Source organism: Sycon ciliatum, chromosome 1, assembly GCF_964019385.1.
Source record: "Sycon ciliatum chromosome 1, ocSycCili1.1, whole genome shotgun sequence".
Lineage (NCBI taxonomy): Eukaryota > Metazoa > Porifera > Calcarea > Leucosolenida > Sycettidae > Sycon > Sycon ciliatum.
Genome location: NC_088643.1, coordinates 64,882,628 through 64,897,216, shown reverse-complemented (window position 1 = coordinate 64,897,216; position 14,589 = coordinate 64,882,628). Strand labels below are relative to the sequence as shown.

The 14,589-nt window shown below is 46.3% G+C and overlaps 1 protein-coding gene and 1 long non-coding RNA gene across 2 annotated transcripts; one reads left to right on the top strand and one right to left on the bottom strand.

Annotated features, from left to right (window-relative positions):
- Positions 1–105: 105 nt before the first annotated feature.
- Positions 106–7,563, bottom strand: LOC135804874 (transcription initiation factor TFIID subunit 12-like). Its single transcript, XM_065318847.1, has 6 exons — positions 7,169–7,563; positions 5,435–5,469; positions 5,106–5,183; positions 3,799–3,913; positions 2,155–2,243; positions 106–589 (listed from the first exon to the last, which is right to left on the bottom strand). The coding sequence occupies exons 1-6, from the start codon at positions 7,407–7,409 to the stop codon at positions 554–556; spliced, it is 594 nt and encodes a 197-aa protein (XP_065174919.1). The 5' UTR covers positions 7,410–7,563; the 3' UTR covers positions 106–553.
- Positions 7,564–7,800: 237 nt separating this feature from the next.
- Positions 7,801–9,922, top strand: LOC135804872 (uncharacterized). Its single transcript, XR_010551089.1, has 2 exons — positions 7,801–8,130; positions 9,079–9,922. It is a non-coding gene; the product is annotated as an uncharacterized LOC135804872 (long non-coding RNA).
- Positions 9,923–14,589: the final 4,667 nt, after the last annotated feature.

Below are 14,589 nucleotides of genomic sequence, written 5' to 3'. Positions count from 1 at the left end.
GATTGTTGCATGCACTGCTGGCAAGTGCACCACATTTACCTATCACATGCAGTGTGTGCATGTTTAGATCCCCCCCCCCCCCCCCACACACACAGACGAGTATAATCATTTTGTAAGTTGTTATTGTGAGCAACGCCGGATGAATTTTCTAATGGCATCGGCGCACAATGGCTTGCTGCTGCTGCCGAGGTTTCATTGATCCAGTATGAATCAAAATATCGTAGAGCAGTATGAACTATTGACATGGCTTGCTATGCATTGCTAGCTGGTGCAGAGAGCGAATGCTGTGCTAAACAAACAAAGTCGTTGAAATTCGGGGTCTAGTCGGGACAAACAAATAAACAACTGAGAAATGCACACACCATCTATTTTCGGGCTTTATGCAATGCATTCAGCAGCCGTGTTCTCAATGCCGCCTTTATGATACGGTTATACAATGTCATGCACCTGGATAACTGGATAGCACGGTTAAAAAAAAGATTAAAAATAGTACCGGTAATAATTTGAAGCAAGACTGTAGCAAAGTGTGTTGTTCGCTGCAAGGTGATGTGCTTCACTTCTTGGTCGTTTTTCTAATCAGGTTCAACCTCTGTTGGCACATAGAAAAAACAAACAGCACCGAGTATTACTAGTAGCAGTAATCAAGCCACCCGCGGCAATGCACCGCACTGCACACAGCACATTCGTTCTACACTACTACTACATGTACTACTACAGTGCTGGGCAGAGAAATCCAACCTCATGAATAAAGTAGCACTGCCGGGTTCGAGCGCACGAAAACACTGTGTCTGTAGTGCTAGTGCTGCGTAGTGCCCGGCTCTAGTTTATTCATGAGGTTGGATTTCTCTGGCTAGGACTGCAGTACCGTTGATCCGCCCCCTCTCTAATTCCCGCCCCCTCTCTAATTCCCGCCCCCTCTCTAATTCCCGCTCCCTCTCTAATTTCCGCCCCCTGCCGATTTTCTACCTGTGAAGCGACTTCGGCGTATACAACGAAATACGATGTTGAACCGACGCATGCACTGCAGTACACTATACGTGCCAGTGCAGGATGAAAATGTGCACAATCCAGCACATCGAGTCTGATCCTCCACGTTGTTGTACATCGCACTGCACTTGACAGCCTTGATCTAATTCCCGCCTCCTGCCAGAAACCCAGCTGGGAAGCGACATGGCGTGGGGGCGGATCAACGGTACTTTATGGTACTAGTACATAGTGCTACAGTAGAGTCGCGAGTCCAAGAACATTGTGTCCAAGGGGTTAGCCTGGGGCGTTCTTTATTTTCAGTAATCCGGCTTTGTTCTTATAGCACGTTCTTAGAAACAATCATACGTGGATCATACGTATCCCGAAAGCTGCCGGAAAACCAACACCGCCGTTCATAACTTTAGGCTGTGGCGTTCTTAGCATTTCAGGCTGGACGTTCTTCGCTCAACTTTCTTCGGCGCACGACTCTACTGTATGTAAAGTAACTAAAGTTGACACAACCGTGGCGTCGTCCTGGCCGTAGTAGAAATGGCAAACCCGCCCAAAGATCAGTTACATGTCGGAGTCCATGCAGGCAAGCACAGCCACTACCAGGTATTCTCCATGGCAAGCGAATGCAAGTCCGTTCAAGTTTGCAAAGACGGCAACGAAGAACACACGCCCTTCCGTCCAATGTAGCGGCAAACATTGCTCAGTGCACTGCAGTCAATTCGCCGTCACGTGGACCTCGATTGCGCACATGCACTAGTACTCATTGGTCCGAGGGAAAGATGCAAACGGGAAAAGTCTGAAAAAGATTGACTGTCACCACCAGGACTCGGACCAGGGACCTTTGCTTGAGGCACTATTAAGTACTCGCACAGTAGTACATTGCATAGCATACAGCTGCCTGGGCATAGGCAGTTGATGTAGCACACACACACACACAGTACATGTACAATCGACCGTGCCATTCATTGTACAGTAACAACCAATGGAATACACAATCAGGTCCTCGTGTATAGAGCTGTGAGCAGCCACGCACTTATGACACATGTATGAAGGGCAGCAGGGTGCAGTTTATAGGCCGATGCTGTAGGTGGGTGGCGCACACACGTGCACACACACACACACACACAGGTGATCCGGCAGGCTGTTGGTCTGAAGGCGGTCAACTCTAAAACCTACCTGCTTGTGTGCTTCGGTGGTGAATGGCTTCTTGTAGGGTCTAGCACGCTCCGTGCCGAATCCAGGTATGTACATGTTGTAAGTTCGTTCTAGAGCAGCGAGCACATTGTAGTGGAAAACAGAACCAAGATACATGAACTGTGCATGAACTGTGCATGAACTGTGCATGAACTGTGCATGTATACATACTGTAAGACATGTTATTATAACGAGTCGCAAATTTAACGATTGTCCAAAATTCATAGGTTAACGATCTTGCAGTATTCTGCCATATGCACACACAGCATATATGAAGCAGTACGGCCTCAACGGATCTTATTATAACGAAGAAATGTCATCCGTTAAAACGTTAGATTTGCTTCCTCGTTATATATACATGTCTTACAGTAGTCCTGATAAAGATGGCTGACATCTACAGTCAACTTTGCGAATAACGACACTCGGGCGGGCATCAGAAAAGTGTCCTTATACCCGAAGTCTCATTATATGTATCACAGTTAGATGGGACTTAGCTCCGGGCATGGAAATTCTGTCGTTATTCGCGAATTGTCGTTATATCCGCAGTCGTTATTAGCGAAGTTGACTGTACTGTAAACATGAGAAACATGACCATGTACTGCACTGTACTTTACGGTAATAGCGAAATCTACATCAGTGAGCAAGTGAGGAAAATTACTTCAGTAGTTGTGATTCGGATCGTTAAAAACAATGCAACACTGAGTTGTAGCAAGTAGTCCTTGCTCCCTGTTGCATGTGCAGTCTCCACCTTACGGTGTTCAACACTCTCCACTCAGTGGAGTACATGTACTCCACTTCTGTGTACCAGTACAGTAATACCAGGTAGAGATACTGTTTTCCCCAAAACCACATTATCATCATGATCATCATCACATCAAAAGCTCCCCGCCGCACTGCACTCACCCAGGCAAAACCACATTATTCCCGTAGCTATGCAGAAGACGTTACTTCAGTAACATCTGGCGCTAGCCAGGGTCCACACAGCTTTCATTTGGTGTTTGTGTCACGCCTGGCGCTATCCCGTATCTGTCCCGTACCATCAAACACAGCTGGCCACATACAGCTGGCCGCACTATTCAAATAGGGCTTTCAAACGCAAGATCATAACGTGAAGCAACTTGGAAGAATGAGTATGAATGCGAAGTGTATGGGGGAATGCATGTAGGGCGATAGTGCGGGTTCGAATCCCAGGTAATGCCTGAAAAAATAGGAGAATTGAAAAATTTATAACATCCCTATTCTTTTTTTGCCGTCATCAAGGCGGTAGATGGTGTCGCATTACCCTCGACCGTACCTGTCCCGTACCGTACCGTACAATCAAAGACGGCTGGCCACAATGCATATTCAAATAGGGCTTTCAAATACAAGATCATAACGTGAAGCCACTTGGAAGAATTAGTATGTATGCGAAGTGTATCGGGGGATGCATGCAGGGCGATAGTGCGGGTTCGAATCCCAAGTTATGTCTAAAAACAAAAAGTAGAAATTTATAAGAAACATCCCTATGCTTTTTTTGTCTAAGTCATCAAGGCAAAAAAGCATAGCGTAGGGCCCTGAGCTTCCAAGCTCTCTCGTCATCATGATCATCATCACATCAAAAGCTCCCCGCCGCCGCACAGCACTCACCCAGGTACAACTGTAGGTCTCGCGTGCCAAGCGTGGTGCTGTTGCGATGCTTGGCAAACTCGCATGCCTGCCCAATGGCACTGTCCACAAACGAGTCGATGGATGATAACAGGAACTAGGGGATAGGAGAGAGGTACCGTGAAAGCAGCAGCACAGAGGATAGCGCAGGTCAAGTTGCCATGCAAGGGTGCACAGTCAAACACTCACTCAACTGGCATGGAGACCTGTCTCATTACAGCCTACTGGTCTACCCTCGTTAGTACAACGTTGGTCACAAGACAATCCTCATTAGTAGACAAGGATCCAGAATCCCCTGACGATGTGCACTTTTAAAAACAGTTATACATGCAAGTCCGAATAAGAGATACAGGCAGAATCCTGATAATTCGAACCCCAAATTTCCAAGAAAAGCTTCTAATTATCCGGACATTCAAATTATGCAGAACATGACCCCAAAACACAGTCATTATGTATTTCAAAATGCTCTCATTGTCATGCAGTGTTGCGCTATGCTCTCATTGTCATGCAGAGTTGCGCTATGCTCTCATTGTCATGCAGAGTTGCGCTATGCTCTCATTGTCATGCAGAGTTGCGCTATGCTCTCATTGTCATGCAGAGTTGCGCTATGCTCTCATTGTCATGCAGAGTTGCGCTATGCTCTCATTGTCATGCAGAGTTGCGCTATGCACCTTAAGACACAGATTTCGCGGACGCTGAACTGACTTGTATAATGCACAGCGAACTTCGAATTACACTTTGCGAACTTCGAATTATCAGCACAAGTCCCACAATTTTTCTATGTACATAAATTCTAAATGCAGACGAGACCAATAGATTACAAGAAGTTACAAGAGTAAGGGAAGCCACTGTAAGGGAGTACATGTTAAAACCAATATTCTCAACAAGGGACATCAGGTTGTCACTTGGTCGTTCGATTTGTATACTGCTGCTTTATTTCCATGACCGTAATTAACATGACTCCTGACAACGAAGACCGAAATATATTAGATAATACTAGGCTTGGGTAAAATACAGAGCATATCGACACTTGAGTGAATTGACTTGCCTGCAAGTTATTAAAAATATGTAGCTCTATTCCTTTTCGTTGTACGATGTACAGGAGAAACAAAGGATGAATCGATCGATCGATCGCTCGCTCGCTCGATCGAGAGAGATCACACCGGTATGGATTCGAAAACGCGAAGGTGAAGGACAGTTCGACCAGTCCTATCTTCAGTCAAGAGACAATTTCAATTTAACTATGTGAGCAAAAGCCCTTGAGCTATAAACCCACTCAACAGTCTTACCTCTTCCACTTCTTCATCGAGTGACTGGTTTGGGTTAATCTCCTGCACAAGGTCATGTAAGCGCTTCCTTGGCATTATCTACAGTGTACGATGCAAGGGCATACACACAAATGCACACACACACCGATCACACCGATCACACCGATCACAACCACTGAACTGCACCGCTTTAAAATTCACACGTGACACTGTCACTGTCACTGTCACTGACACTGACACTGTCACTGACACTGTCACTGCCTTCTCCACAGAAAGGAAGAGGAATTCTCCGGCCAATACTGTAAAGTGTGTCATTTACGGCTCAAACCAACACCACGTCCAGTTCTTACCGACGGTTCACTTGTTGATGGTAAAGGATCAATTCCTGTGACATTCACACATGCGCACACGCACGCACGCAGACACACGCAGACATACACACACACACACACACACACACACACACACACACACACACACACACACACACACAAACACACACACACACACACACACACACACACAGCAAGCCCATGATTACAGAAATCGTAGATTGGCACCTACAAAGTAAAATGACCCCTGGTAACTTTCAGCATCTGTTCACAGCAAAGAGCAACGTTTCTCGGCAACATTTCTCTCAACAGCATTAATTTAGTCCTCCCCTTACTTTCAATCCATCAGGCATTAGCAAACTTGTGGATGAAACAAGCGGACCCATCGACTATGCATAAACTGATGACTACACAGTCATGTACTACATGTTTTACTACATCAGAGTATACTCGAGTGCAAGGACAGCATGCAGAAATCTAATACATCAATCTCTGCAAAAGGTCGCTGGTTGGTTGCAGCTACATGCAGGGCAATCAACTGATCATCAGCTGATGCCTAAGTGGTGAAACAGGACCATATTTGATTCGGAATAAGGGAAGACTGATGTGTCGCGCACTCTTCAAATCAACACCATCCGGTTCTGCACCCAGCAGACTACATGTTCTGAAATTTTCATCTTGGTCTGTGCTCCCATAAAACGAAATGGCACCTTAAGTGACAGATAAGTCCCTATCTAGCACTTGTACTTCGAAGTCGTTTCCATTTCTGAGGACGTGCACGGATTCAATTGAGAATATAGGACGAACGGAGCGCCGTAACTTCCTCGAACCAACACCGTTGTGACTCAGCACCCAGAAGATAACAGGTGGCGTAACCATAAGGGATATAAAGTACACATTTCTGCATTATGCCACACATGTACCTGTACGTGTACCAGTCACGAAATTGACCTTGGATATACCTTGTACTTGGCTATACATGAAATTATCCCGATTTCATGAGATATCCACACTTTTGTCCCACTTTTCACGTCTCAACTCGGATAACAGATTACAATCCGTCACATGCACACGGAATAGGTGGCTGATGCAAGCACTTATCAGACATGGAGCTCATGCTCATGCGACTTGTCACCTTGTAGTACCCGATAACATATTTTTTGGCTGTCATGGCAGCTTCATGCCCACTTGTACAGTCAGACCTCGCATAACCGTTTTCCACAAAAAAATATCCGGATAGGCGAGGGAACCGGATAATCGAACACACACACTGTATGTATGCATGGCATATGCTGTAAATCGGTAACCAACGATTTTCTTCCGGATGGCGAGGGATCCGGATAAAAGAGGACCGGATAAACGAGGCCTGACTGTACCATGTTGGGTGCTTTCAGATCTTTTCAGTAGAGAGGTTAAGATGCACGTTATTTCTGACGTGACCCGAAAGTTCAGCTCGCGTTATTTGCTCGCACGTCGAAAAATCAACGCGAGTGACCTGCTGCTCACGTCGAAATTTTGAGTTTTACGCCAAATTTGACGTGAAATTGCGCGTCACGTCGGAAATAACGTGCATCTTAACCTCTCTAATGTCCTGATTTGAGGTGGCCGGGAGGTCTGTATAAAGCACAGTTTTTGTATGGCCCTTGGAGGTACGTGATACTGAAGTTTCACTGAATGTACATGTCGATTGTACATGATTGTACAATGTACTTCCCTCCAGGCCGACCAGGATGCAGTGAAGTGAACACTTACCAACCAGTGTCGGTAGAGATCTCGCTGAAGTAGCATTGGACGAACTGCTGATGAGCACACCGGGCGTTCGGCCATTCCCATTGGCAGCGATGGGCTGTCTGTTGGCAGTGGCACAGACTGTACCCACTGTGCCAGTGTTGCTGCTGGTCACAGCACTCAGCCCAGTCGTCACCAGACTAGGTGTCGAGGTGGATGTCGCAGCACTCGCACTAGTTGTGCTCGGAGTATCGGCAGACGACATTGCAGTGAAATCTCTCCCAGGCAACAGCGCTTCCCCAAGACTTTCTTATAGCACCATCAACTAACTAGATCGTGGAAGACTTCAACGAAGGTCAGAACAGTCAGCGTCCTTGGACTAGTCACTTTACTTTTGCATTTGCAAAGAATCATCTACGTAGACCTAGACCACGCGTATATCGTGTCTCTTTCAACAAAAATCGAAATAAAATGCATGCATAGCGCATGTACATAATGTGTACGTGCGTGTATGTACGTGACATATGAGGTGACGTCATAACATTAATACACAGCGTATGTGTACGTCAGTATCACCGCCATCAGGGACAGGGCCAGGGAGTTGTATCAGATACCTTGAAATACTGCCTGGATGACTACTCCCAGTCGATGCGCCAAGCCAGCTGAGTGGGTCTTTTTATTTTTTCGCGCGAAAGTTTATGTGGTGAACTGTGTTGGTAAAGATGAAGATGTCAGTCAATGAAATTTGCTATATTTCTTGTGTCTAACCAACCCTGTACGGATCGAACTGACGATTCCCGAGTGCGACAAATGTCCTGAAGTCTGCTCCTATTAGCTAGGTATCTAGAAATTTCAACTTGAGTGTCAAGTGAAGACTTTGCCAGTTGCAGACGAGGGAATTCTCGCTTCACGATTTTCCTGGTGTGTGGAGATACGCCGGAATGCCGACCCACCACACCCGACATGATGCTTCGGCCGGAATGCAGGTTGGTGCAGATAATTGCCTAATAATATATGTCTAAGCGTGTATACCTTTCCTTTCGTTGCATGCTTGGTTAATCCGACGGCACGAAATTATAGACATTTCGAAATTAACTTGAATATTATTTGGTCGTTGTATGTCTTAGTATTCCCTGTCAGTTTGTGCCTTTTTGTCGCGCTCGCCGACTGTATATGATCTAGCGACATTGGTACATGGTGGACAGTTAGTCATAACTCGTAACATTTTGTCCTTATTCTTTTTATCCATGATTACATTGGCTCACCATCCGAGTTTATTTATATATTTTTGATAGGGCAATATGTAATGTACACACACACACACACACACACACACACACACACACACACACACACACACACACACACACACACACACACACACACACACACACACACACACACACACACACACACACACACACACACACACACACACACACACACACACACACACACACACACACACACACACACACACACACACACACACATACACACACCACCCACACACACAGTGACACACACACCACACGCACACACCATCACATTACGACAAAATCAAGGCAATGCCGGCGAAGCTCTATAATTTTCTTGTGCCGCGTGCTAGGAGCATAATGGCATTGCCCGATAATAGCACTTGGTGTAAATGGGTTCCCATGTTCAAACACACACACATACACACACACACACGCACACACCATCACATTACGACAAAATCAAGGCAATGCTGGCGAAGCTCTATAATTTTCTTGTACTGCGTGCTAGGAGCATAATGGCATTGTCCGATAATAGCACTTGGTGTAAATGGGTTCCCATATTTGTGAAGTACATGTATTATTCGGTTGCTGGCTATCAATTGTGCTGTGAGCATGGCAGAGTGAGGTCTTCCAGCTTTGTTGGTGTTTGCTCTATCTTGTGTTTACGCTCTGCAGAAAGGATCATATGTAGTGCCTTCTCAGCATTACATTACATCCATTGCGTAGCAGCAATGTGCCATCCTTCCGCGACTTAGGTGGAATGACGTGCAAGTGGTGCTCCAGGGTCAACTTCAATTTGCCGAGCACGTATGCCGCTGGCTTGGGGTCAGCAGCTGGGTGCAAAGTCTCTGTATACAAATCGTGCACTGTTGTCAACAATATGGCATCCTTGTCCAGCAATTCCCGTCCTGTAGCGGCAATGACTATAATATTGGGGAAATCACTCTCGGCACCTTCCGTGCTGTACTGAGAGATGATGCTTCGCAATTGGTGGTCTGTGCTTGGTGCATTGTCGGCAGGGAGCATGTCAATTTGCTTTTGGTAGCAGCGTCTACAAAATCGACTCTCGTCTGAAATCCTGACATGGTGCATGCTACGCAACACATGCTCTGCAAGCTGAAAGTTTGGTGACTTCCACCTGTGTTCTGGTGTGAGTCTCGACTTACACCAAGCACATGTTGCATGGCCCACACACTGCTGGTAATGGGTTGGGCACAGAAGCGGTTCGCACTGTTCTTTCAGACTGTGCACGCGCAGTTTGTCTGCAGGACAGTGTACGGATGCCGCTCCGCTGCAATCATGTACACTGCATGTGCTTTGGCTGACTGGTGGCTTATTTTCTTTCCCTGCTGTGCATACTTGGCGTCGTAGTGCTTTGACGCACTTGCAATAAATGCATTGGCCTGACGTGATGGATGTGCATGTGTGTAGCTTTTGCCAATTTTGCCAATCTGACAGCATTGAGTCATGTGTAAATCGCTTGTCAGATGGCACTTTGGAGCAAATGCTTCATTCTGGGCCACATGGTCGTCAAGTATGTATGCTTGTGCCAGTTGTGGCATTGCTGGGTCTTCCTGCCGCTGACATCTGTGCACACATGCATGGAAAATATACGTAAAAACACTAGTTAGAAATCACGTCACCAGAGGCATGCCCTTTTTTCGGCCAGAACATAACTTCCGCTCCAATGTCACAAAGACTTACTCTTTCGATACGTCCAGCATAGAAGCAGCGAAATGCCTGGTTAATTCGGTGGCACGAAATTATAGGTCGGGCGACGAAATTTCGACGAAAAAAGGAAAAGAGACAAACCGACGTGTAGCGACACCAAACTACAGAATTTCGTCGTTCTTGAAGAACTCATAACAGAAAAAGGTGAAAGGCGACTACTGAATCCTCGAGTGTGACGAATAACTCCGAGAAAGCGTGAGACTGGCCAGCACGTACATACATGAAAACGATCGTATGTTGAGAATGCCTTGAGAAAAGTGCCCAAAAAGGGTGTATCTGAAAAATAGAACTCTGTGTTCCGACGTGATTTTTCAAATCTGGCGCATCGACTGCTCCCTTATAGCTTATACATAATAAAAGTCATTCCCTGACCTCAGCCCTGATGTTTAAAAGACGAATCAGGCTTCAAAGACAAAGAGTCCAAGGGGCAAGGACTCTTTGCCAAGTCACTTGGTGTACCGGCATACACAATGATACAGAACCCCTCGGCCTCGGGTGAATTTCTTGCAGAGTTGGCCTCTGCATGTCTGGCAGGGCATACAATCATTTACCATTCCGCTATCGGGCCATTCACATAGGCACTACGAGTCCATGTACATGTATGTTCTCCTTCATTGCACACAGCATAGGCATAATGTGTGGGTATACATGTATTACGCTTTGCACATTCTTGTTGCTGTTCAATCTTTCGGCTACAGCATGCGAATAATTAATTAATTATACAGAACACTGCACACAAAATTGCAACTTCAACTTTAGACTTCATGGAGAAAAAAACATTGCACAGCTCAAGAAATGAAAGCCTTCAATGCATAGGCAGCACGTGGGAAATCAATTTCCAGGGGAGCCTGGAAATAGAACCCCAGTCAACATTGGCGCTTTTTTTTTTTCCCCCCCCCGATTCCCATCGGAGCAATACTCAAGTCCTCCTACGCAGCATGTAAAGCGAGCGAGCACGTCTATAAAATATAAGCTAGGAGACCTGGAGAGATTCAGCACATTAAATGATTATAGAAAAAAAACATAAGAGCATATTCAGCCTTCTGTGCAAACTATTGGCAGATAAATTAATATGAAAACAAATTTAAACAATGAATATAATACAGACATATGTCAGTATACGGATACGTCATGTCCAGCTATTGGGCCAACAACGTGCATTCAACTATTGTACAAGAATAAGATATGCAATAACAACAGTATGTTCACTGATACGCCTGATGTACATGTACGTGTACAGCGTGGAGCCGCTCGTCAGTCAAGGTGCACTGCACTCTGCCGCCACTTTGTGTACTTGTAAAAGTTATCCTCGTCAAGTTAAACGGGATAGAATTCAACGAAAGGCGCACCAAGCAAGCACTGTTGCACTTTCGTCGGGCACATGACTCGCAGGGCTGGAGAAGACGCATGGCTATGGTCGCTCATGCAATCATGAACAGAAAGAGCAGAATAGAAAGAGAGTATAGAATCGCATGGTGGGACGGGTGAATACAATTTGTACATGGACAGCTTTTAAAAAGCTCAATGGCAGGCAGTCCCTGTGCTAGTGCTCGATAAGCAGCAGCAGCAGGATGGACTGAAGGCTACCGGTCACCCGGTCAGCAAGCACCGCAGCCAGCGGATGCGCCAACGAGAGAGCTTGGAAGCTCAGGGCCCTACGCTATGCTTTTTTGCCTTGATGACCTAGACAAAAAAAAAGCATAGGGATGTTATAAATTCTTTAAAAAATTCCTTTTTTTAGACATAACCTGGGATTCGAACCCGCACTATCGCGCGCCCTGCATTCATCCCCCGATGCACTTCGCATACATACTAATTCTTCCAAGTTGTTTCACATTGTGATCTTGCATTTGAAAGCCCTATTTGAGTTATATGCATTGTGGCCAGCCGTCTTTGATGGCACGGTACGGTAGGGGATAGGGACGGGACAGGTACGATCGAGGGTAATACGACACCGTCTCCAGTACCGTACCGTACCATCAAACACAGCTGGCCACATACAGCTTCCCGCAATATTCAAATAGGGCTTTCAAACGCAAGATAATAACGTAACGCAACTTGGAAGAATGGGTATGAATGCGAAGTGTATGGGGGAATGCATGTAGGGCGATAGTGCGGGTTCGAATCCCAGGATATGCCTGAAAAAAAAGGAGAATTGAAAAATTTATAACATCCTATGCTTTTTTGCCGTCAGATACGGATAGCGCCAGGCGTGACACAAACAAACACACAAACAAACACCAAATTAAAGCTGTGTGGACCCTGGCTAGCGCCAGACGTTACTGAAGTAACGTCTTCTGCATAGCTACGGGAATAAATAGTATTACATGAAAAGGAAGAGGACAATGATGCACACGGCTATCACGCTGCCAAGGATGATGCTGTCACGACGCTTGCGCACATTGATGCGGCCCACCAGGCTGTTGATGGCAGGAAATCGATCTAGGTAAGTACACGGGTCAAGGAAGACACCTACAAAGAGGCCAGGAAGCCTTGACTAGCGTGCACACACGCAAGCACGCACACACACACACACACACACACACGCACACACACATCTTTTTCAAAAAGCCCTGGACCCGCCGCGTTCATAACAGACACTACACTAGTAACACACACACACACACACACACACACACACACACACACACACACACACACACACACACACACACACACACACACACACACACACACACACACACACACACACACACACACACACACACACACACACACACACACACACACACACACACACACACACACACACACACACACACACACACACACACACACACACACACACACACACACACACACACACACACACACACACACACACACACACACACACACACACACACACACACACACACACACACACACACACACACACACACACACACACACACACACACACACACACACACACACACACACACACACACACATACACACACCACCCACACACACAGTGACACACACACCACACGCACACACCATCACATTACGACAAAATCAAGGCAATGCCGGCGAAGCTCTATAATTTTCTTGTGCCGCGTGCTAGGAGCATAATGGCATTGCCCGATAATAGCACTTGGTGTAAATGGGTTCCCATGTTCAAACACACACACATACACACACACACACGCACACACCATCACATTACGACAAAATCAAGGCAATGCTGGCGAAGCTCTATAATTTTCTTGTACTGCGTGCTAGGAGCATAATGGCATTGTCCGATAATAGCACTTGGTGTAAATGGGTTCCCATATTTGTGAAGTACATGTATTATTCGGTTGCTGGCTATCAATTGTGCTGTGAGCATGGCAGAGTGAGGTCTTCCAGCTTTGTTGGTGTTTGCTCTATCTTGTGTTTACGCTCTGCAGAAAGGATCATATGTAGTGCCTTCTCAGCATTACATTACATCCATTGCGTAGCAGCAATGTGCCATCCTTCCGCGACTTAGGTGGAATGACGTGCAAGTGGTGCTCCAGGGTCAACTTCAATTTGCCGAGCACGTATGCCGCTGGCTTGGGGTCAGCAGCTGGGTGCAAAGTCTCTGTATACAAATCGTGCACTGTTGTCAACAATATGGCATCCTTGTCCAGCAATTCCCGTCCTGTAGCGGCAATGACTATAATATTGGGGAAATCACTCTCGGCACCTTCCGTGCTGTACTGAGAGATGATGCTTCGCAATTGGTGGTCTGTGCTTGGTGCATTGTCGGCAGGGAGCATGTCAATTTGCTTTTGGTAGCAGCGTCTACAAAATCGACTCTCGTCTGAAATCCTGACATGGTGCATGCTACGCAACACATGCTCTGCAAGCTGAAAGTTTGGTGACTTCCACCTGTGTTCTGGTGTGAGTCTCGACTTACACCAAGCACATGTTGCATGGCCCACACACTGCTGGTAATGGGTTGGGCACAGAAGCGGTTCGCACTGTTCTTTCAGACTGTGCACGCGCAGTTTGTCTGCAGGACAGTGTACGGATGCCGCTCCGCTGCAATCATGTACACTGCATGTGCTTTGGCTGACTGGTGGCTTATTTTCTTTCCCTGCTGTGCATACTTGGCGTCGTAGTGCTTTGACGCACTTGCAATAAATGCATTGGCCTGACGTGATGGATGTGCATGTGTGTAGCTTTTGCCAATTTTGCCAATCTGACAGCATTGAGTCATGTGTAAATCGCTTGTCAGATGGCACTTTGGAGCAAATGCTTCATTCTGGGCCACATGGTCGTCAAGTATGTATGCTTGTGCCAGTTGTGGCATTGCTGGGTCTTCCTGCCGCTGACATCTGTGCACACATGCATGGAAAATATACGTAAAAACACTAGTTAGAAATCACGTCACCAGAGGCATGCCCTTTTTTCGGCCAGAACATAACTTCCGCTCCAATGTCACAAAGACTTACTCTTTCGATACGTCCAGCATAGAAGCAGCGA